Source organism: Tachyglossus aculeatus, chromosome X1 (assembly GCF_015852505.1).
Source record: "Tachyglossus aculeatus isolate mTacAcu1 chromosome X1, mTacAcu1.pri, whole genome shotgun sequence".
Taxonomy (NCBI): Eukaryota; Metazoa; Chordata; class Mammalia; order Monotremata; family Tachyglossidae; genus Tachyglossus; species Tachyglossus aculeatus.
This window is the reverse complement of record NC_052101.1, coordinates 70,368,116-70,391,011: the sequence shown is the minus strand read 5'-3', so window position 1 is coordinate 70,391,011 and position 22,896 is coordinate 70,368,116. Positions and strand designations below refer to the sequence as shown.

At 40.6% G+C, this 22,896-nt stretch overlaps 1 protein-coding gene across 2 annotated transcripts in view; it reads left to right on the top strand.

Annotated features, from left to right (window-relative positions):
- PTPRG (protein tyrosine phosphatase receptor type G) overlaps nucleotides 1-22,896 on the top strand; it is a 721,138-nt gene that overhangs the window by 595,766 nt on the left and 102,476 nt on the right. For both annotated transcript variants that reach the window (XM_038771845.1, XM_038771844.1), the window contains exon 13: nucleotides 6,575-6,707. In XM_038771845.1, the coding sequence (XP_038627773.1) occupies nucleotides 6,575-6,707 (133 nt within the window). The remainder of the gene's footprint in view (nucleotides 1-6,574; nucleotides 6,708-22,896) is intronic.

Sequence of the window (22,896 nt, the reverse complement as noted above, 5' to 3'; positions counted from 1 at the left end):
CTGAAAATCGATGCATGTGGAAAATGGGGGCCCTTTGTAAATAGGGCATTTGGTATTTGTTTACTAAAGGTTCATTATTCTTTTTCAAGCAAAAAAAAAATCCAAAAGGTATCATTAACTAAAATATCTGCTGAGCATCTTCATATTTCTTCCTGGAAACTGGAAATACTTCCACATTTCATTTAAGTGAATAGTCAGGATGGAAATTTCATTAGTAAGACTCGGCTTCTAGCTTCTTTGGGGTTTAGTGCAAATAAAAAAATTAAAATTGAATTTTAAAATGGAAATGTCACCCTTAATAAAAAGGAAAATCCAATTGATGAAGCTGAATATGAGAAATCAATAGCACTCCTCGATCTGCTAAAATCAAAAGACTGCAAACAAAAGTGACAGACATCCAACAGTAAATCAATGTCAAAAGAAAAATGCTAACTTTTAATATTGTTGTTACTTTCACGTTATTTAGAAAGGCCATTATTCACTATTCATTACAGGTTTAAAAAAGGAAACTGTTGTTGCAGTGACAGGGCTCCAGGTAGCACTGGACTCCCAATAAGGCATCCTTGAGGTTAGGTACAAATAACCTCCAGGCCTGCAAAATTAATTCCAAGCTTGAAAAATCAGCCCTACTACCAAAATTCTCACTCCATTTCCTCCCCTCACCAAACCCTCTGTCATTACACTAATGACACTACACTACAAATTGTACCCATGCTGTACACCCTGTAGGCACTCAATAAAAACTGACACACCAACTTGATCATGTGGCAGATACCTCAGTCTCCCTTCATTTCCATGGAAACCTGCCGACAAGGTAATGAAAAAGGAACCAATATTTCTCTTAGGCCCTTGCTTTCTTTTTTTATTCCCATGATATTTCTGGCATTGATAATTTTCATGAGAAGAGTAAAGCATGTGGTGGCCAGGAAGCAACAAGTTGACAATATACATATCTCTTTTCTGAAGCTTTATTCACCTTGAGATCAAACCAAGACCTGCTCTATTATTGCCATTTTTGATTTTCTCCCTTAAGACTGTGTTAATACTTGAAACTTTACTCTGCCCTGTAAAAAGATTGCATTAAGATAGAGAAATATTATCTGTTTTTTGTTGGAAAACCCCGTTTCATAAAAAGCAGGCTTATCAGAAGTTCCTTCCAAACTTTATTATTTCCATCTTCCTTTTTCTTTCCCTTCCCCTCTCTCCCTTTCTTCCCCTTCGCATACCTTTATATCCCTCCTCCCTTCTCCTTCCTTTTTTTATTCATTCTCCTTCCTCTTCTCTGACCCCACTCTGGCCCCCTTCTTCCTCTCATCTGCCCTTGCCCCCTATCCTCATTTATTATATCCTGGTTTTTCTACCTTCTTCTCCTCCACCAGCTACTTCTCCAGGAAGTTTTCTGGCCCTTCTCTGTGCCTCTCCATCCTCAATCAATTGTGTTTATTGAGCATTTACTATGTGCAGAGCACTGACCCCCTTCTCCCATGTTCTGCTCTCCTCTTTCCCCTACATCATCCTCCCTGTTTTCCCTTTCCCCACCTCCCATTACCTTTCTGCATCCTCACTGTTGTCCCCTAACCCCACAACCCCTTCTCTCCATTTCTGCCCCTTTGCCTATCTCCTCATTCTCTGATCCTTCCCCTTTCCATCCTCTCTCTTTTCTCCTCAACTTAATCTTTAGCTCTGTCCATCTTTTTCCATTTCTGCTCCCTTCTCCCAGCAACGTGGCTCAGTTGAAAGAGCCCAGACTTTGGAGTCAGAGGTCAGGGGTTCAAATCCTGGCTCCACCACTTGTCAGCTGTGTGACTTTGGGCAAGTCACTTCACTTCTCTGTGCCTCAGTTACCTCATCTGTAAAATGGGGATTAAGACTATGAGCCCCCCATGGGACAACCTGATCACCTTGTAACTTCCCCAGCACTTAGAACAGTGCTTTGCACATAGTAAGCGCTTAATAAATGCCGTCATTATTATTATTATTCCTTTTCTTCTGCCCTTTCTTCCTTTTCACTCTTTCACCTCCTCCTCAGTATGACTTCAAAGGTGGACTTTTATTTACACAAAGAGAAAAGGTATCTCCTTCAGAGTTCTGACTTAGAACACATACAATAGGCAAGTCCAAAAATAACCACACATTCAGCAATAATTCAGGAGTATGGGGTGAAAGGGAAGTATTTTCAGAACCCCAGAAGCTTTGAGAAGGGCAGAGGTGATGTGGAATCAGAGCTAGTTCTCCCCCTTTCAGCTCTTATGAGCCATTTGAGTGAGGAATTTAAACTCACTAGAGCTTTCTCTAATACAGCCAATAGGAGAGGAGAGTTCAATCTTGAAATATGAAAATTGTAGATTCAAGGGACTTTGTAAAAGAATGGTTTGGAGGAGGAGCTGTTTGAAAAGCCCCAGGCTCATTCCCGTGGGGGTGGGGGATGGAGGGCACACTGGGGAAGCAGCGTGGCTCAGTGGAAAGAGCACGGGCTTTGGAGTCAGAGGTCATGGGTTCAAACCCCGGCTCCTCCAACTGTCAGCTGTGTGACTTTGGGCAAGTCACTTAACTTCTCTGTGCCTCAGTTACCTCATCTGTAAAATGGGGATTAAAACTGTGAGCCCCCCATGGGACAACCTAATCAGCTTGTAACCTCCCCAGCGCTTAGAACAGTGCTTTGCACATAGTAAGCACTTAACAAATACCATCATTATCATTATTATTATTATTATTATTACTCCCACACCTGTAAGAAGGAGTTTCCCTCAGCAGCCTGAGGCCTAAACTGAAATGTGAATTTTAATAACAGACTTCAGACATAGCCACTTATGCACAAGGGTCCTGGAAACATCAAAATACCTATGGCAAATCTGGTTTGGGAGAGCTGATGGAGCTTAGGAGTAATGCAGGTGGTCTAGGGTCTAGAGGGAGAAAGAGCAGTGAGCGAGCAAATACCGAGAGGAAAACAGCTAATGGAGCACCTTGAAACCAATAATTCAGAGTTTTTGTGTTATGCAAGAAGAACTGGGAAACTACTGGAGGCTTTTGAGGAGAGGAGTGATATATTAGAATGGTCTTTGCACAGTACATGGTAAGTGTTCAATAAATATAACTTAATGAATGAATGTTAAATGAAAAAATATATTTAACAGGGAACTGATGAGGGAACAGGCTTGAGGCAGATCTCTATGGTGCCTGTTACAGGTAGTATATCCAGGAGGTGATCCTTGAACTGGGGTGATGGTAGCAAGGGTGGAGAGGAAGGAGCAGATCCTTGAAATATTATAATGGAAGAACTGGCAAGATTTAAGGACAGATTGAATCTGGGAGATGCAAAATGGAGAGCAGTCAAAGATGACATCAGTGTAGCTGGGGGATTCAACAATAATAAAATAATTGTAGTGTTTGTTAAGTGCTTACTCTGTGCCAAGCCCTGGGATAGATTCACTGTGAGCTCTGTACTAAGCACTGCGGTAGATATGAGATAATCATTGCAGTAATGCAGAGAAGCAGCATGGCTTAGTGGAAAGAGCACGGTCTTGGGAGTCAGAAGTCATGAGTTCTAATCCCACCTCTGCCACTTGTCAGCTGTGTGACTCTGGGCAAGTCACTGAACTTCTCTGTGCCTCAGTTACCTCATCTGTAAAATGGGGATTAAGACTGTGAGCCCCACATGGGACAACCTGATAACCTTGTATCTATCCCAGTGCTTAGAACAGTGCTGGGCACATAGTAAGTGCTAAAAAAAATCATTATTATTATTATCATTGTTATCATTAGTATTATTATTATTGACACAGCCCCTGCCTAACATAGGGTTCAGAGTCTAAGGGGGAGGTAGAACAGGCATTTAATTCCCATTTTAGTAGTAGTAATAATCATAATATTTGTTAAGCACTTAAACTGTATGGAGAGCACTGTACTAAGAAAACAGTCACAGAGATGTTAACTTACTTACCCAAGGTCACCCAGCAGATGATTCCCAGGTCCCTGCTCTTTCCACTAGGTCATGCTGCTCTTTGAGCAAGTAGAGCAGCATAATGCAATAGCGGATCTTGGGGAATGATTCCAACCAGTAGCTGTAGTGGATGGTAGAATTAGATATGAGAAGCAGCGTGGCTCAATGGAAAGAGCATGGTCCTGGGAGTCAGAGGTCATGGGTTCAAATCCCGGCTCTACCACTTTTATAATGGCATTTATTAAGTGCTTACTATGTTCAAAGCACTGTTCTAAGCACTGGGGAGGCTACAAGGTGATCAGGTTGTCCCACAGGGGGCTCACAGTCTTAATCCCCATTTGACAGATGAGGTAACTGAGGCACAGAGAAGTTAAGTGACTTGCCTAAAGTCACACAGCTGACAATTGGCAGAGCCAGGATTTGAACCCATGACCTCTGACTCCAAACCCTGTGCTCTTTCCACTGAGCCACGCTGCTTGTCAGCTGTGTGACTTTGGGCAAGTCACTTCACTTCTCTGTGCCTCAGTTCCCTCATCTGGAAAATGGGGATGAAGACTGTGAGCCCCACATGGAACAACCTCACCTCATCACCTTGTATCCTCCCCAGTGCTTAGAACAGTGCTTTGCACATAGTAAGCACTTAACAAGTGCCATTATTATTATTATTATATTTATTTATTTATTTATTTTACTTGTACATATCTATTCTATTTATTTTATTTTGTTAGTATGTTTGGTTTTGTTCTCTGTCTCCCCCTTTTAGACTGTGAGCCCACTGTTGGGTAGGGACTGTCTCTATATGTTGCCAACTTGTACTTCCCAAGCGCTTAGTACAGTGCTCTGCACACAGTAAGCGCTCAATAAATACGATTGATTGATTGATTGATTGATGCCAACTTTAAATAAGGCAAAGGTGAGTGATGGAGGTTTTGAGACAGTCCTGAAATGACACTGGGGACCAAGGAGTAAGCTGCTGTTTTGGCCTTTCCCCATGGTTCATGAGGAGTAAGAGATGGTGAGACTACCTCGGGAGAGAGCCAGCTAGGACTCAGTGATGAGGAGGTGAAATGAGCAGGTAGGAACAGGACCAGCCTAAAGCAGTTTGCATCTGGTGGAGCAGAGGTCCCGCAGGACACAGGAAAACAGTGTTGGAAGGGGAGTGGGTGCCTGGAAAGGAGTGCAGGAACAGGACCAGCCTAAAGCAGTTTGCATCTGGTGGAGCAGAGGTCCCGCAGGACAAAGGAAAACAGGGTTGAAGGGGGAGTGGGTGCCTGGAAAGGAGTGCAGGGGCTAATGAAACCACGGGGTGAGGTTTCTCTGGGGTGGGTGAGGGTGTTCAGCACAACAGGAAAAGACTAGGAAGTGGTAAGCAGAAGTGGTCTCGGCCGCGGCAGAATGTAGTGAGTTTGAACGACCACAAGGTGGCAGAGCTGGGAAGCAGCAGGTCTTGTGATAGAGGCTGGTTTTCCCCCAGTGAACCTCATTAAAGCCAGTCAGCAAACGGGTGTTGCTTCCATCAAACGAAAAGCAGGAGAAATCCTTACAGTGCTTGCAGTAGCCTGCAAACTTGCTTTTGATTTTAGAAACCTGGCCAAGTCGTCAGTGTTAAACCTTGCTTTCATTGCTGTTTAAACCTTTGGTTATGTTCAGAAGCATAATTTTTGTGATACAATTTTACACTGTGACATTTAGAGACATTCTGTTATCCACTGTTTGCCTACCTAAAGTCAACATACTTCTGCTAAGGTTTATTGCTGCCCAGGTAAGAGGGACACAGCCCTCAAATCCAGCCTGTTTTTTTGTATCTGAATTATAATAAACCGGACTCAGGCATTTCCACATCACTTCCTCCATGCGGTTGGAAAAACAATAAGCATTGAGAAGCTGCTTGATTGGGAGAAGCAGGACGTATATAAACTGTACCTGGGGTTTGTCATATTTTTTCAAGTTGTACTAAGAGAACTGTAATAATAATAATAATAATAATAATAATGGCATTTATTAAGTGCTTACTATGTGCAGAGCACTGTTCTAAGCGCTGGGGAATTTACAAGGTGATCAGGTTGTCCCACGTGGGGCTCACAGTCTTCATCTCCATTTTACAGATGAGGGAACTGAGGCCCAGAGAAGTTAAGTGACTTGCCCAAAGTCACACAGTTGACAAGTGGTGGAGCCGGGATTTGAACCCATGACCTCTGACTCCAAAGCCCATGCTTTTTCCACTGAGCCACGCTGCTTCTCTGACTGTTGACAAAAAGACAACCATAGGGACCCTTTGAAAAATATTGGCATTTTAGAAATTGAATAAAATAACATGTTAGCAAACTATTAAAGCTTGTATAGTGTAGTACAAATATCTATTTAAAATGCAGCACATCAATAATCATCTGTAAACTTTAGCTTGGGTGACTATAACTTGTTTGAGTTATGACTAAGTAGGAAGTGCTTCTATCCTAATCTTTGTACTGTCAGCTGCGAGCACAATAGTGTGACATGCTTCCCCTTGTATTTTGATAGTTCAGCCTGACACCTCATCATAAGGTTGGACACAGTTTTACCTTGTACTGGCAGTGGATAGGGATACTTTTTTTTCTCTTACTGACTTAGTTTAATTGGGATGATTTATATTTACAGGAGAAAAGAATGGTTCTAGTATGGTAACCCGACCTTCTCATGGAAAGATGGAATGGATTATCCCTCTGATTGTTGTGTCAGCCCTGACCTTTGTGTGCCTCATTCTTCTTACTGCTGTGCTCGTATACTGGAGGTGAGCCAATTCCTTTAATTTCAGAATGGATTGTAGGTGTTTGGGGGATGGGAAAGCAGAAGGATTGCGGGAGGGGTAGGATGGCATCTTTACCATGCAAGGTTTTTAATGCATCATTACTTTTATCAGAGTAGAAAACTGGTGTACTTTTGAAGCATTTGTAGTGTTCCTAATGTTCCTGCCATGTGAGGAATTGAGAGAAGTCTTTAGTTTGGAGAAATGTGAATGCTGGTGAATGTTAGAGCAGTGATTGAAACATATTGTCCTGTTGCTCATCCTACTTTTGTTATTTGTAACTCTTCCTTACATCTCATCAGAAGTATTTTCCTTATGCCAAAGCTCTTTCTGGCTTCCTGACATGACTGATGGAGTCCCGTGTGAGATCCTCAAAGTCAGTGCACTGCTAAGCTAGTGATCATTTGAAATCTTTGACTTGATAACTTAAGGAATCACTTACCACCAGTTAGACCTCCAGTCGTAATTCTGCAGATTCAGCTATACCTGTGGAGGAGCATAACCTCTAAAACACTTTTCTTGTTTTTCATCCTGGGACCCGACACTAATGTACCAGGGTGAAAGTCACACCTTGCCTCCTTCCCTTTCAGCCTCATTCTGGAGAAGGCTGTACATAGTGAGATGTAGGATTTAATTAACTATACATACCCTGGTGTATTAGTATCTGAGAAGAGCCCAAGTGAGCTTTTCATAGAGACTGTAATAGAAGCAGCACTGTATGAGAGCACCTAGCTAGTACTGAAACCTAGAAAGTTCTAGTATCTGCTCTGCTCCATTAATTTAATGACTGCATCTGCATGAGACATGAGGCCAGTTGTATTTTTTGAAGGAATATTTCTCATAGAAATTTCTTATTTTCACCCATCAACTTAATGACTGCATCTGCATGAGACATGAGGCCAGTTGCATTTTTTGAAAGAATATTTCTCATAGAAATTTCTTATTTTCACCCAAAACTGCACTGGGAAAATCTCGCATGTGGTGCCAAAATTGGGGTTCCCATAGAAACAAAACTAAACTTTTAGAACTTTGTACCACAAATCTCCCCCAGGAAAACCTGATGTCAGCATACCTGTCAGACTGTTTCAGGCTTGTTTGATCAATCGATCAGTTGATCAATCAGTGGTATTTATTAAGTTCTTTGTGCAGAGCACTGTGCAATGTCATTGGTAGACACAATCCCCATTTCAAGAAATTTACAATCTAGTGAGGGAAACAAACAAAATAAATTACAGGTAAGGGGAGCAACCTGGTATAGGGTTTTGTATATAAGTGCAGTAGGGGTGGCACTTATATACCACAATCAATGGTATTTATTGAGCACTTACTATGTGCAGAACACAGTACTGAGTGCTTGGGAGAATACAGTACAACAGAGTTGGCATAGACGTTCCTATCCACAATGAGTTTGTGTTTAGAGGATGGGATTAAGTAGAATGGGTGATCTGAAGGGGGATAATAATAACAATAATAATAATTGTGGTATTTGTTAAGCACTTACTATGTGCCAGGCACTGTACTAAGTGCTGGGGTGGATGAAAGCAAATCAGGTTGGACACAGTCCCTGTCCCATGTGGAGCTCACAGTCACAATCCCCATTTTACAGATTAGGTAACTGAGGCCCAGAGAAGTGAAGTGACTTGCCCAAGGTCATACAGCAAACAAGTGGTGGAGCTGGGATTAGAACCCATGACCTTCCGACTCCCAGGTTCATGCTCTATCCACTATGCCATGCTGCTACTCTATAAAAGTAGGGAGTGAGAGTTTAGTCAAGAAAGGCTTTCTGGAGGAGATATGATTTTAGTAGGGATTTGAAGATGGGGAGAGTGCTGGTCTGTTTGATATGTAAAGGGTAGGAGTTTCAGGAAGGAGGGTGAGACAAGGTGTTGATGGGGGTGAGGTAACGGTGAGGGACAGTGAGTAGGAGTTATGTATGTGAGCTGGAAGAGGATAAATGAGTGAGGATAAATCCCTTCCTTTCCTGTCCCCAGAGTCTTGTCCCTTATCTATTGCTGCCCTGAAGGTAGTCAGGATGGTGACTTAAGACGTTAGGGGGTATACTTCCAAGAGTAGCAAAGATCAAGTGAAATTAAAAGACATAAGAAACCCATTGCTGGAGTTGTTGCTATTGCAGTCACTCTTTCCCTTGTTGGGAAAACCCAGACACATTAAATATATCAGAAAATTGAGGAAATGGAGAAATCAGAGGCTAACTAAAAACTTAGGGCTCTTCAGTATGAAAAAATTGAAGCCTGAAAGGAAATAAGATTGAACATTACAAAACTGTGAAGGGTGTGGACCGTGTGAGCCCAGAATAGTTGTTTGTTCCCCATATCCCACAAAACCAGGATGAAGGAGCCCCCATTGAAGCTTGATGCTGGGAAATTCAAATCAAGCAAGTAGAATCACTTCACTTCCCACAGTGGGTAATAAGCATATGGAATATGTTGCCGTGGGAAGTTGAAAATATCAGGAAGGATTTGTCTAAAGCCATGAGCTAGAAGGTTTATAGTGGCATATTATAGAGAAAGTTTGGGATGCAGAGAGAAATATTATCTGGTAAGGTGATTAACACACTATTCTTCCAAGCATCCTGTTGCTGACCTAGAAGACAGAATTTTGCATTGGCTGGACCAGTGGTCCACAGTAATGGCATTTTTTTAATGGTACTTAAGTGTTTACATGTGCCAGGCACTGTACTATGTGCTGGGGTAGATACAAGGTAAGCAGGTTGGACACAGTCCATGTCCCACATGGGGCTCACAGTCTTTATCCCCATATTACAGATGAGTTAACTGAGGCACAGAGAAGTGAAGTGACTTGCCCAAGATCACACAACAGACAAGTGGCAGAGCCAATATTAGAACCCAGGTGCTGTGACTCTAAGCCCCAGGCTTTTTCCACTAGGCAGCACCTCTTCTCTTTGCTTTCCTTATGCTTTATGTTCTTTTTTAGGTTAGCATAGGGTAAAAGGGGATTCTTGCATCTACTTGCAGCCTGCACTTCCTTTAGAACTGCAGCCACTAGTTTAGTAAGATGCCTCTTTGATTTTTAGTTAGTTTTATTTTTCTGTACCTTCTGTGTGCCCTCTTGCCAGGTGGGCTATCTCACACAGCCAATACCAGCTTCAGTGATAGTTGTGGAGATCTTTAGGGGGTAGAAAAAGGGCAAAGGAATCAGGTGAAAAGGAGGATAACAGCAGTGCAACAGGTCTTCACTGAAGAAGGGAAGGAGAAGTGTGACAAAGTTAATTTGTGTAAATAAATATAGGGCAAAGAGCCAGAATCTTATTGTGAGGAAAGAAAATGATGGCCCTGTCAAATTGCTACTGTTACATACAGGAATATATATATATATATATATATATATATATATATACTTTCACTGAGAACTCTTTGTTTAAAGCCATATTATATTAAATACTTACCTAGTGTTGACTAATACAGTAGGAACTGAATAATCACATTACAAAGAAGAGAAATTTGCTGGAGAAAGGAGGGAGTACAAGTAATTTATTTCCTACACTTTCAAGAAAGGGAGGGGAGAAATAAAATGCTCAGGCTGAAAGTGGAAGACCAACTGATAAATTATCTATATTTCAAATCCTTATAAATCTGGAGCAGAAAGAGTAAAAGAGGTATTAGCCCTCTCATCTAATTCAGAAGGCCCCTGCTGGAAGTGGTTAAGTTGAAAATTACTACTCTGATTTGAACTGCCCCAGAAATATCTGAATATAGGCTTCAGTGCAATTAAGTAGATTTACTTGGAATAAATACAGAGAGGATAAAGAAGCGTGTTTCAAATTAAGTGGCATTTAAAAGAGGGAAGAGTGACTGAAAGGGTCCTGGGTTCCTTCCTGTAGACTACCAGGCCAACTGGGAGCTACACCTGAGGAAGGAAATTTACAGGAAAAAAAAATGTTGGCATCAAGATCATTCCTCTATCACTGGTCTGCTAACAAGGCAGATTATATTGGGAACATTAAGAAATATGTGAAGCATGCTAAGATTGGTTTCAAATTGTCATTAGCTTTACCCTTCGCTGACTTGGTCACTGAATGGCCTCACAGGTTTTGTTTCAGTTTTTCCTACTGTAAAATGAGCAACTTTTGCTTCACCCTTTTAAGGATGGATTTAAATCTGTAAATAAGTTTGTACTGTTTCTTTAATGATTCTTAATAAGTATTACAAGGAGAAAAGAATTGTTTGAAAATACTTCTCAGGGTGATTGAAATTAAAGGTAATGAAAATAGCAAAGATGTGATCAACATGGAATTGTGGTTTTGAATTTTTCAAAAAAAACCAAGGGCCAATAGAAATAGAATATCAATATTATTGAGAATTTACCTTAAATATCAAATTAAATGTCCTAGAAAACTACTTATAGCAAGTCTAAATCTTTGCAGTTTTCTCCATTAATGTGTGATAAATTCTAATTTGGGGAGATTGTTTTGTTTGGCACTCAAAGGTTTATGGGTGAATGGAAAGTCACTTGATATGAATTCAGAACTACATTCACAAAAGCTGTCTTCTGAAGTAACAAACATTACATCATGTGAACAAAGTCTCATTTACAAGGTATCTTCAGAGGGTAGTACACTACTGCCAGTGCTTTGCATTTTGATGAATGTCTCCTCTATCAGCTATCAGTTCCTACAGCAACATCAATTGAGAGAGCTAACCACTTTGCAAATTCTGTTTCATTACCAGCCCTCTTATTTGGTCAAAAATCTATAAAATGTATTTTCTCAGGGAGAGCCTAGGAAGGAAGAGCTTAACTGACTTTGAGTATGAGTATTGAAAACATTCTGATGAAGCGTATGTTAGTTCATTCATTCATTCAATCATATTTATTGAGCGCTTACTGTGTGCAGAGCACTGTACTAAGCACTTGGGAAGTCCAAGTTGGCAACATATAGAGACGGTCCCTACCCAACAGTAGGCTCACAGTCTAGAAGGGGGAGACAGAGAACAAAACATATTAACAAAATAAAATAAATAGAATAAATATGTACAAATAAAATAAATAAATGTATTTGTTAGTTGTAGGCACAGCCCCCTCCCCATATCTGTGTTCTGTATTTTTGCATCTGTAATCATCTGCCAACATTTTATTAAGAACTGTGAAGCTTATGCAATAAAAGGCAAACCCAATAAAATCAAAGACTCTCCTCATGCAAATGATGAAACCCAACAGATTCAAGGTTTGAGCTTAGGAAATAGAATAATTAAGTTTTTTAAGTGAATGTAACTCAAATACTATTAAAACCCTAAAGGTAAATTTCTCCTAATTTAAGAATTTGGGGGGGAAAAATTGTTGTAACTATTATCATAGAATATTAAATTGAGACACGAGTCTAGATGAATCACATCATGGAATTTCATAATCTCCATTTATGAAGCAATATAGTCACTTTTTAAATCTCTGCTGAACTCCTCAGTTTTCCTCAGGGGGAAATTCAGTAATTTAAATTTAAAAATTCCAAGAAGCGAATGAAGAATGTTTTTAAAAAAAGATTTTTCAACCTAACCCCCTAATCCTTGACCTTTCTCTAATGGACTCTCAGTATTGTTTGCCAAATAAGCAAGCTATTAATGCCAATAGAATAAAAAATATGTGAAAAAGAAAATTTTTAAGAGAAAGGAGATTGGAATTGTAATAACATAGTCTGAAGTTAGTTAATCATGACATCACCTACAGGGGACAAGGGCCTTTTTCTGTCCAGCACGTTTTTTAATGCTAGGGGAAAAAAAAGAATTATGGATATCAAACAGAGAATTTGCAAATGTAGAATAGACATGAATGACCCTTTGGCGATGCTGTTTTGAGAGCAAAACTATTCTCCCTTTGCATTCTGGGATATGGAAATAATAGGTGATTTGCAAACAAATCTGACACAAATAGAGCATTGAGGCAAATCAAAGCTTAGCCAGATTATTTAATCAAAACAACATTCCTATAACTAAAAGTTCTAAATAAGAATCTTGCTGGAATTCTTTCTTCTTAATTTGAGATTGATCCTATGGAGGTATTGTTTTCAATTACAGTGGGTAACAAAATTAGTGTAAAGAGTAGCTGGAAGATCTAAATATTCCCTAAGATTAGGTCAGTCGGTCAATCAGCAGTATTTATGGAGCATTTACTGTGTGCAGAGCACTGTACTAAGTGCTTGGGAGAGTGCAATACAGTAGAGCTAACAGTTTAGAAGTCATCTTTGTTCTCTGTAAAATCTCAGGACCCCTTACATTCCTATGAATTTGAGTGATCTCTTAATAAATATTTTTTACTTTTAATGACTCTGAGAACAGAAAAGCCTTAGAAGGCCAGAAGAGATTCAAATTCTTTCCATTTGATTACTGAACCAGACAGGAATATTGCAGTTTGGAGGGAGGGGAGGTGAAGGGTGAGGCACTTTTGTTTATGTCAGTTTTATTCCTTTGATATTTCATGAAATATTTTGATCTTATTCTCTTCCAAACTGTGAAATGGACACCATTGGAAAAAAAAAATTGGATTTGGGAAATTCAGTTTTGATACATAAACACTGTGTGCACTGGCAACACTAAATTTCCCCATTAGATACATTTATATGTAACTAAATATGCATATTCACCCCGTTCTGCCAGTTTATCCAACACATTTTGCAGTGAATATCATTAGGGATTTAGGATATGTTTCTCCAACAGGACAGGACACTTCAGTGTCAAAAGAAATGGTTTAAGGTCATGTATGTATGTACATGGGATCAGAAATTGTGAGTATTTATAGTGCAAGTTTTCCTTAATTTGGGGATTTGCAAGGATGCAGCCTTTCCATTTTTAGGAGAATTGGGTGTATATGCAAATACGTGATTGTGTGTGTGTTTGTGTATTCAAAGAAGATGCTACTGACAGTGAAGTGGGTGCATTTGCGGCTGAAAAGACAAGTGCGGAACCTACAGTTCCTATGAATTTTTTTTTATGTGTTAACAGATATTGCGTAAAGAAAAGCCAAGAGCATGAAGTTCATTACCACAAGAACCTATGCAGAAAGGAAAAACATAGGTTCAAGAAAGGTTCAGATGAATCAGTGGATGGAAGATCCATAATAAGTTACTATAAGGAAAGGTCATTATTTATAATAATAATGGTATTTATTAAGCACTTCTTATGTGTCAAAGCACTGTGCTAAACATTGGGGTAGATGCAGAGAATCAAATGGGACACAATCCCTGTGCCACAAGGGGTTCACAATCTCTCTCCCTTTTACAGGTGGGAAAACTGAGGCTGAGGAAAGCCAAATGTCTTCTTTTTATGGTATTTGTTCAGTGCTTACTATGTTCCAAGCACTGACCAAGTGCTGGGGTAGATACAAGCTAATCAGGTTGGACACAGTCCCTGTCCCACATGGGGCTTACAGTCTTAATCCCTACTTTACAGAAGAAGTAACTGAGGCACAGAGAAGTGAAGCAACTTGCCCATGGTCACCACAGCAGACGGGTTTTAGGGACAGGATTAGAACCCAGGTCCTTCTGACTCCTAGGCCTGTGTTCTATCCACTAGGCCATGTCTTGCCCAAGGTTGTACAGCAGACCAGTGGCAGAGTTGAGACTAGAACCAGATACATGCTCCCTCAACCAAGTTGCCTTGCCTCACTAGGAACCTTAGAAAAATCATTCTTAACCATCACCTTTTGCTTATTAATTCGCTATTCCATTTTCATCCACCTTCCCATCTCTCCTCTTTGGACTAATCCAGGACTCATCCAGAGAAAAACACGGCAGTTTGAGTAAAGTGCTTTAGAAAAAGGCTATAACCAAAGCTGTTTGTAGCAAGGAATATACTTTAGGGAAGACTTTATCCTGAAGTGGTGTTCTGGGTTTCTTGGAACAGGAAGAGGTGAAGTTACACAAAGTCAAGGGAGAGGTTTTCCCATTTTTGCCAACTAGAATCAATCAATGTTTTGTAAATAGTAGTAGGAACAGTATTTACTAAGCAACTACTATGTGCGAAGCACTGTATTAAGCCCTGGAGAAAGGTTAATGGATGAAAATTAGATAAGGTCTCTGGCCTTCAAGGGGCTCAAAATCTAAGACTTGAGAAGAGTCAGTGCCAGACATATAAGGACAGCTGGAACAAAAAATACCAGAAAGATGACGTAAATAGACGAGAATAGGTAACACAGGAGCTACAGAATACTGTGGCTTAAGGAATGGTTTTTCATGACCCTTGCTGCCTAGCAGAGTTTGACAGTTCCAACAACCACAGCCCTCTCTATCCCAGTGTTCTAAAGGCTCAGAAGGCCTCGTGCTGCCATTTCATCCTCACTCTGCTATGGTAGAGAGAACCCAATGCTGATAGGGGATGGTGGCTGTGGGCTGTCTTCTCAGCAGCCAGGACTCAAGTTACTTCTTCATCCTTACCCTGCCTGCCAGAGATGAGGGGGCAGGTTGGGACTGGCTGTTGAGGGGGAATGACGGCTGTAACGTGTCATCCGGGTGGCAGGCCTGGCACGCAGGTAGGCCATGCGCTGCTGATTGTCCTCTCCCTGCTGTCTTTGGGAGAGCAGGATGGGTCTTGAGGCCAAGCAATCTGTATTATCTGTTCAGCACATACTGCATGCAGAGAGCACTGTACTAAGCACTCTATGGAGTACAATAGAATTAGGAGAGGTGAACTGAATGCTGCCCTAATGGAGCTTACAGTGTCATGAAGGTTAGGGTAACAATGGGTGACAGTGGGTTAGAAGATTCTGGAGCTGCTTAGTGAGCACTGAAAAATGGCATGGATTGTTTAGTACTAAATTCTTTGAGGATTTAAGGATTTTCTCCTATTTGATTCTGTAAAGATGGGTCCAAGCTGATGGTCATAAACTAGACTGTGCTATTCGTTCGTATATATGTCATTCTTGGATAATTTGGAATCATAAAATCAAGGCAGTTCAAAAGATCGTGTGGCCCACTCCCATTCTACTTACAAACATCACCAGGTCATCGCTTAGCCTAATCTGCTCAGAAACATTTTGATGATAGAGGCTACTTGATGAAGGAAGAAGCAACCAAGGTTCAAATAGCTCATGGTAGAGAAATAGGTTCTCTTCCATCCTTGGTCACAGTGAGCATTATTAGGAAAATTTAAAGGGAAGTCCTTGATAAAGAAATAAGCAAATTCAATTAAAACCCAGATAATGCTAAGGAAGTTCTGCTACTCAAGGGGTTAGCAATAAGTGCTTTAATGTTAGCACACTGATGCACCTGAAATTCTTGGGGAGGACATTAAAATAACTTTTAGCATACATTTTAGGGAATGGAAAGCATTTCCTACAGTTAGATTTTGACTGCAGCTTTGGGGTCATACTCAGCTTTCCCTATAATAACGAAAGATTCATGACCCAAAATATGGCATTTGTATTGAGGACTGGCTGTATGTCCACTCTTGTTTAGATGGTTTTTTTTTTTTTCTGGGTAAGAGCAGATGTTAGCAAGTATCTCCTCAAATAATGGATTTTTCTAACATTCTCCTTGAGACAAAAGGCCTGGTTCTGGAAACAAAACTTTTAACTCACCAGGAAGGACAGTAACAGGCTCTGTAATAAAACTGTATCTTCTCCTATTTTTGCTGATGTTCCAAATCTCTCAATATATAGCCTAGATTGTACCATACAAGAAAGTTGCAATCAGGTGAATTAAAATAAACAATGTTTTCTGGTTTTGCCCAAATCCACTTTTAAATGAGCACATTTTTTCATTTAGAACTAAGCAGAAATGAAATCACAAGAATTCCTAGTGGTTTACCATTTTGGCATTTGCAGTGGGAACCATATACTACTTACCTGTGAATTGTGGCAATCATCAGTGCAGTGATCCAGAAGAACAGGCAGGAATGTTGTTTTCAATTACTTATGAAGTGTAGCTAATATGTTTACATTCAGAAGGGACTTTAGGATCAACACAGATGCTCCTATTTTAAAAGTATCGAGTTTGTTGTGCTTGGTATCCACATCACTTTTGAGGTATATTGTGGAAGGGATCTAATATCTATTTTTGATGACTAGTTTCTGAGTGTGATAGCTTAAATAGTTAAATGCTTGTCAGGATTTGAGACTTGAATACACAAGCACTCAGGGTATATTCAAGTAGTGCAAAATGGAAGACAAACAAAAGGTGTTTTTAAAGAACCTCTGATCAGGATAAAAACTGTTATGAGATTAACTTCACATGTATATCAATGGTGAATTTAGCCATCGGAAATGATCTGCTCTTAAAAAGCCCTTGAGATAAGTCATATGGTTGTCTCCTATTAGTGTCTTATGCATAGCAACATTTGCTGTACCTAGTGTTTCCTATTATGGATTTGGAGGGAAGCCACTTTAGAAGGAAAATAGTAATGCAGTCCCCAGGGGGTCACTTTTGCAAAGATACCAAAGAGTCATAGTTGAATCTTGGATCAGCTTGAAACCACTATTTCCCAGAGTTCACCAAATGTTTCCGACAAAGACTTAAGATTGGAGGTGCTCCCTGGGTTACAGCCCTCCCACAGTATGTACACATTGGGGATACATCATGGACTATTTCCTGATTTATCCCCACATACATAAATCCGGCTCCCAGTGTTATGTCTAATCATGGCAAGAAAGTCAATCTCCTTCCCATCCTTCCTTCCCATACCTGCTCCTTTTTGATTCCCCCTGTTCCCACCACTTTTCCTGCTTTCCCGTATCCCAATTTCATCTACCTCTTCCATTATTCCCTCCCCAACCCCTCCAGTTTTTTTCTTTTATTTATTGACCCAAGTGATGCCATTGTTGCAAGCCAGGCATGCAGTACCACCACAGAACCTCATGCAGTGATACTTCTTCTTCCCTTTCCCACTTTCCCAACTCCTGCACCAGCTCTGTAAATGAAGATAGAAACAGACCGAGCTAGGAGGGAAGCAATAGCGGTTTCTGCGGTTCCAGCTGCCAGTGCTATCCCATCCCCTCTTCCCCCAACCCCTTCTTTTTCCCAGCTTATCAACAGCTAAGGCTGAGGTGGAGGGGTGGATCTATAAGTCAGGAAGGGATGGTGGAAGGGTGACACACTGGAGCTGGTGGTGGCGGATGCTTCTGCAGCAACATTTGTTGCTATGATTGAAATTCAAACCAAAATAAAAAATATATTTGAGGTGGGAGGCCTGGGAAGAGACAGGTGAGGAAGGGGCCATATTTGGGGGTCAGGGTGAGGGGAGTGCAGCACTAGGACAGGGAAGGGGAGGGGGCAAATCAATCATTAGATGAAGAGAAAGAATTTACTATGCAATTTTTAATTAACTGTAGGACATGGCAATCATGTCGGGGCTGGTTATGGAATGAAACCTAAGTAATTGCACTGAATTATATAGGAAAATATACTCTATGATACAGCCATATTTTAAAGGAACATAACCCAGATAGATAATTATGGAGTATGCATGTACTTCAAAGCTGTACTTAGAAAGTCTGAGGATCTGTGTTTCAGTGACTGAGCCATCTTGTATTAGAGTACTAGCTATTTAATGAAAACCAGGTTAAACCTTTTCTTTGGAGCATGTGAATTTTCATAATGCCAACTGACAGTGCAAGGCTAAAAGAGGACAGACTGCTTTTCTCCCACTGCATTTTCAAGTGCTATATCAGTGGTATCAGATCAGAACCAGGATTAGAACCCCCAACTCTTTTCAAAGAGTCAAACATAGGCATGTCATATATAAAAAGCAACATTAGGAATGTAGGAAACAAACAAATGCCTCTTCTTTGTCCTTTATGCTTCTGGCCCCTTCCTCTTAAAACCCGTACTCCTCTCTCACCCGTTTTTCGTTATCATGCCTCCGCAATCTCTCTTCTCACTCTGTACTCAGGGTTGTCCTCATCCTAGAAGCCCTGGGTTTGAACTTAAGCACTAGAAGCCCAAGTCACTTTTCAGAAACAGTCTCAGTATCTCATAAGGCTTAGGGATGACCTAGAGAGACATTTACTAGGTCCAGGCCCATGACTTTTCTCTGCTAGAACCCCTGCAGAACAAATTGAAAAAAAAAAAAACCAAAAGTGACTTTGGACTTTTCAGTGGCTCTAGTAGTTACCTCAGGTATTTCAATAGCTAAGGGCAGGTTTGGGTTTCAAGATAAAAAGATAAAATCTGTTCCAACCCTGAATGTTTGCTACATTTGTAAGCTTGCATTTTCTTTGTTTGACAAGGAACTGGGAGTGCCTTATTGCCTTTTATCTTATCTACTGCTGCCAGTCTTCCTCTCTTCCTCTGCTCTCCTCAATAATAATAAAATGATTTTGATATTTGCTAAGTGCTTACTATGCCAAGCACTATACTAAGCACTGAAGTTTCTACAATATAAGTAGAACAAACACAGCCTCTGTTCCACATGGGGCTTACAGTCTAGAGGAAAGGGAAAACAGGTATTGAAGCCTGTTTTTCTGATGAGGAAACTGAGGCACAGAGAAATTAAGTGACTTGAACAAGGTCATACAGCAGGAAAGTGGTAGAGCTGGGATTAAAACCCAAGTCCTGTTTCTGACTACACCCCTGGGATTGCTGCTGTTGGGATGATATCAGTCTATGGTATTTATTGAGCATTTGGGGGAGTGCAACAAAGTTGGTAGACTGTTCCCTGCTCACAATGAGCTTACAGTCTAGAGGGGAAGGCAGACATTAAAATAAATAAATTGTGGATATATACATAAATACTGTGGGGCTAGGGATGGAGTGAATATCAAGTGTTTAAAGGGTTAGATCAAAGTGCATAGACAGTGCAGAAGAGAGAGGTAATAGGGGAAATGAGGGCTTAGATGGGGAAGACCTCTTGAATGAGATGTGATTGTTTATAAGACTTGATGTTGGGGAGGGTGGTGGTCTGTCGTATATGAAAGGAGAGGCCATTCCAGAGCAGAGGGAGGATGTGGGAAAGGGGTCTGTGGCGAGAGAGGAGATTGATGTACAGTGAGTGGGTTGGCATTAGAGGAGAGAAGTATGTGGGCTGGACCATAGTAGGAAATCAGTGAGCTATGTTAGGACAGGGAGAGTTGATTGAGTACTTTAAATAAGATGCTAAGGATGAGCTGTGTGATGCAGAGGTATATCGGCATTCACTGGAGGTTCTTGAAGGGTGGGGAGATGTAGATTGAACATTTTTTTAGAAAAATTATCTGGACAGCACTGTGAAGTAAGGACTGGTGTGGGGGGATACAGGAGGCTGGGAGGTCAGCAAGGAGACTGATGCAGTGGTTAAGTGAAATACAATAAGAAATAGTCAACATGGTAGCAGTTTGGAGAGGAAAGAGGAGATTTTAGTGACGTTGTGAAGGTAGAACCAACAGGATTTGGTGACAAATTAAACTGTATGTGTGGGTTGAATGAGAGAGATGGCAACGTTAATGCCAAGGTTATGGGCTTGTGAAACAGAAAGGATTGTGTTGTTCTCTACAGCGATGGTAAAGACAGGAAGAACAGGGTGTGGATGAGAAGATGAGGCATTCTGTGATCTGGAAAGAAGTGTGGAAAGAGCACAGCTCTGGGAGTCAGAGGACCTGGTTTCTAATCCCAGCTCTGCCACTTGTCTGCTGTGTGTCCTTGGTCAAATCACTTAACTTCTCAGGGCCTCAGTTTCCTCATCTGCAAAATGGAGATTCAGTACCTGTCCTCCTTCCCAGTAGACTGTGATTCTGCTGTGGGACAAAGACTGTGTCCAATCTGTTTATCTTGTGTCTACAGTAGTACGTTGCTTGGCATATAATAAATGCTTAACAGATACCATCATCATCTGGATGCTGAGCTGTTTGGGAAATGCACAAACTCAATCTTCTAGGGATACTTATTGTAGCTAGAGGAATTGCTTCATATGATCCAGGTAGGACTTAGCAGGAGTTCCTGTAGGAGTTCAGGTTGACCAGCCAGGGGCACAACAGGAAAAGTTCAACCCTGAAGAAAACATGTTTTATTTCGTCACTATTTTGGCAAGGACTTAATCTGAAGAAATATTTAATTTTCAGTGCCTATTTTGATATTCTCCTGATCAGAAAAAGTTATTGTGTTTACAAATTCACCATCTTATCATTTTCAGCACCAACTTGTAGGAGAACGTTTGCTCAAATGTGAAGGGAGGTGGTGAGTGGGGCAGGAAACCCTCAATCTCACCACCTTCATTGCCCTATCTGAAATGGAAAAGTCCTAATATAAATGCTTTACAGGAATTTGGTACTGATTCACCTTTAAAGTGCTCTGAAAAATATAATGGGAAAGAGAAAGTATTTTTTTTCTTTTTCCCTTAATATAAACTCTAGTAGTAATGTGTACTTTTAAAAGTGTTGCCATGTGGTCCTCATTAGAAACTGATTTCATAAAAACAAGTGAGCTCTGTTGACTTTCAAAAAAAAAAAACCCTAAATGTTCTAATGGCTGTAATCTGATGGGGAGGAAAAATACAAAAATACAAATGTGTGGGGGGTTTGTGCTGGAAGCTCAGGCAAACAGATGTATGTACAAACAGATGTATGTGAAAATCAAGTGTGGTAACACCCCTTTTCATAAAAGGACTGACCACATGTGTGTATCTGGAAAGCTAGGCCATTTTTATATTCCCACAGTAGCAACAATGACACAGAGAGCTGCTATGTTCACGTGCGTGCGTGCACTAGTCCCATCTGCTCTGGCAGCGCACATTTCCAAATGTAATCATTCATAGCTGTACTTTTAGTTACAAAAAAAAGGTAGAAGTGGAAAAAAAAACATTCAGTGGGAAGACTGGTGTATTTAAATTAAGGCCCAGGAATAACTTTGTAGGGACGTTGCAATAATTTACCAATGTCCTGAGTACTTTGAATGAGGGAATAGCTTTCAAAAAATGTTCAGCGCCTTAAATTTCTTAAAGTGTTTTGCAAATAGGCCAGTACCACCCTGATGCAGGCAAAGGAGTTGGAGACATCCATTCTGCAATTGTGTATTGGTTGAGTTCTGCTGAGAAAGTAATTTTCCAGGCAGCTACTAAGGTTTTAATATTTCAAGGCATACCAGATGGAGGTAGGGGAAAGGGGAATTTAGAAGCTCCTCTGGCAGTAAACTGGGCAGCTATGTAGTTGCATTTACGTTCAAGCCACTGAGGGAACATTTAATGCCCCAAAAGAGGTCTCCTGTAACTTAAGTAGTGTTCTGTTGCCTACTAGATGTCAATTCACCTGCCTAAGGGTCTTGCCTTTTGATCCGCTCTGCCCATAACCGCAGCTGCAGCATATAGCTAAATGCAGGTTCTGTCATTTAAGTCGGAGACTTAGAGCAGTTGGTGACTATTCATTCTGAGCTATTGCTTCCTGAACTAATCTTTAAGCAGATTCCATGTTTGGTAATACAAGGCTGAAGAGAATAAAGAATAACTAGGAATTCTTGTTGTTATTTATCTCTTCAAGAGTCTGACATTTTTTAGGAAATATGGATGGTGAGAGGCCAGAGGTGCTCAAATAAGCTTTATATTGCCAAAAAGTGGCTTGCCACAGAGATTTTGAGTTCATGATGACATTGTGATGGTATACACTCTCTTGTTCCAAGAAGCCAAAATGAACCTCTTTTTGAGAACACCAGCTGTTCTCTGAGGCAGGGAACATGTTTTGCTCTATGCTTGAATGCCTGACAGAGGGAAATGCTGCTATGTGCAGTGAGAGCTGGGTCACATGGCCAATAATACTGCCATTCCCTTACAACTTTTATTCAAAAACTATCTCCCAAATGGCTACTCATGGGCCTTTTAAAATTCACAGGAGTTATCAGTTGTTATAGTAACAGACCCCTTGCCATTGAATTGGCCCTGAGATGCCTGTGAAAGCTTTTGAACAGACTAACTCAAGCTTATTAGAAAAAAAAGAGGAGAGATTCACTAACTGAAGGTTGCTGTTTCAACATGCCAGATGAAAGTCTAAAGATTTATATATAGCTATAGATATAAATATACTTTTTTGAGTGTGTATGGATTTTTAAATACCTCATATTTAAGGGGTTCCTTTTCCTTTTTTATGTGGAAAAACATGCTTCTTGGATCTTATGTTAGCCAGTCATACATTTGTATAACGGTTTAGTTTGCCCTTGTTCAGCTTGGTAACATTTTTGGACTTGTGTAGGTGAGGTCAGCAGTAGCTTACTCTGGTGATCCATTGCCATTGTTTTGGGGACAAGACTACTAAT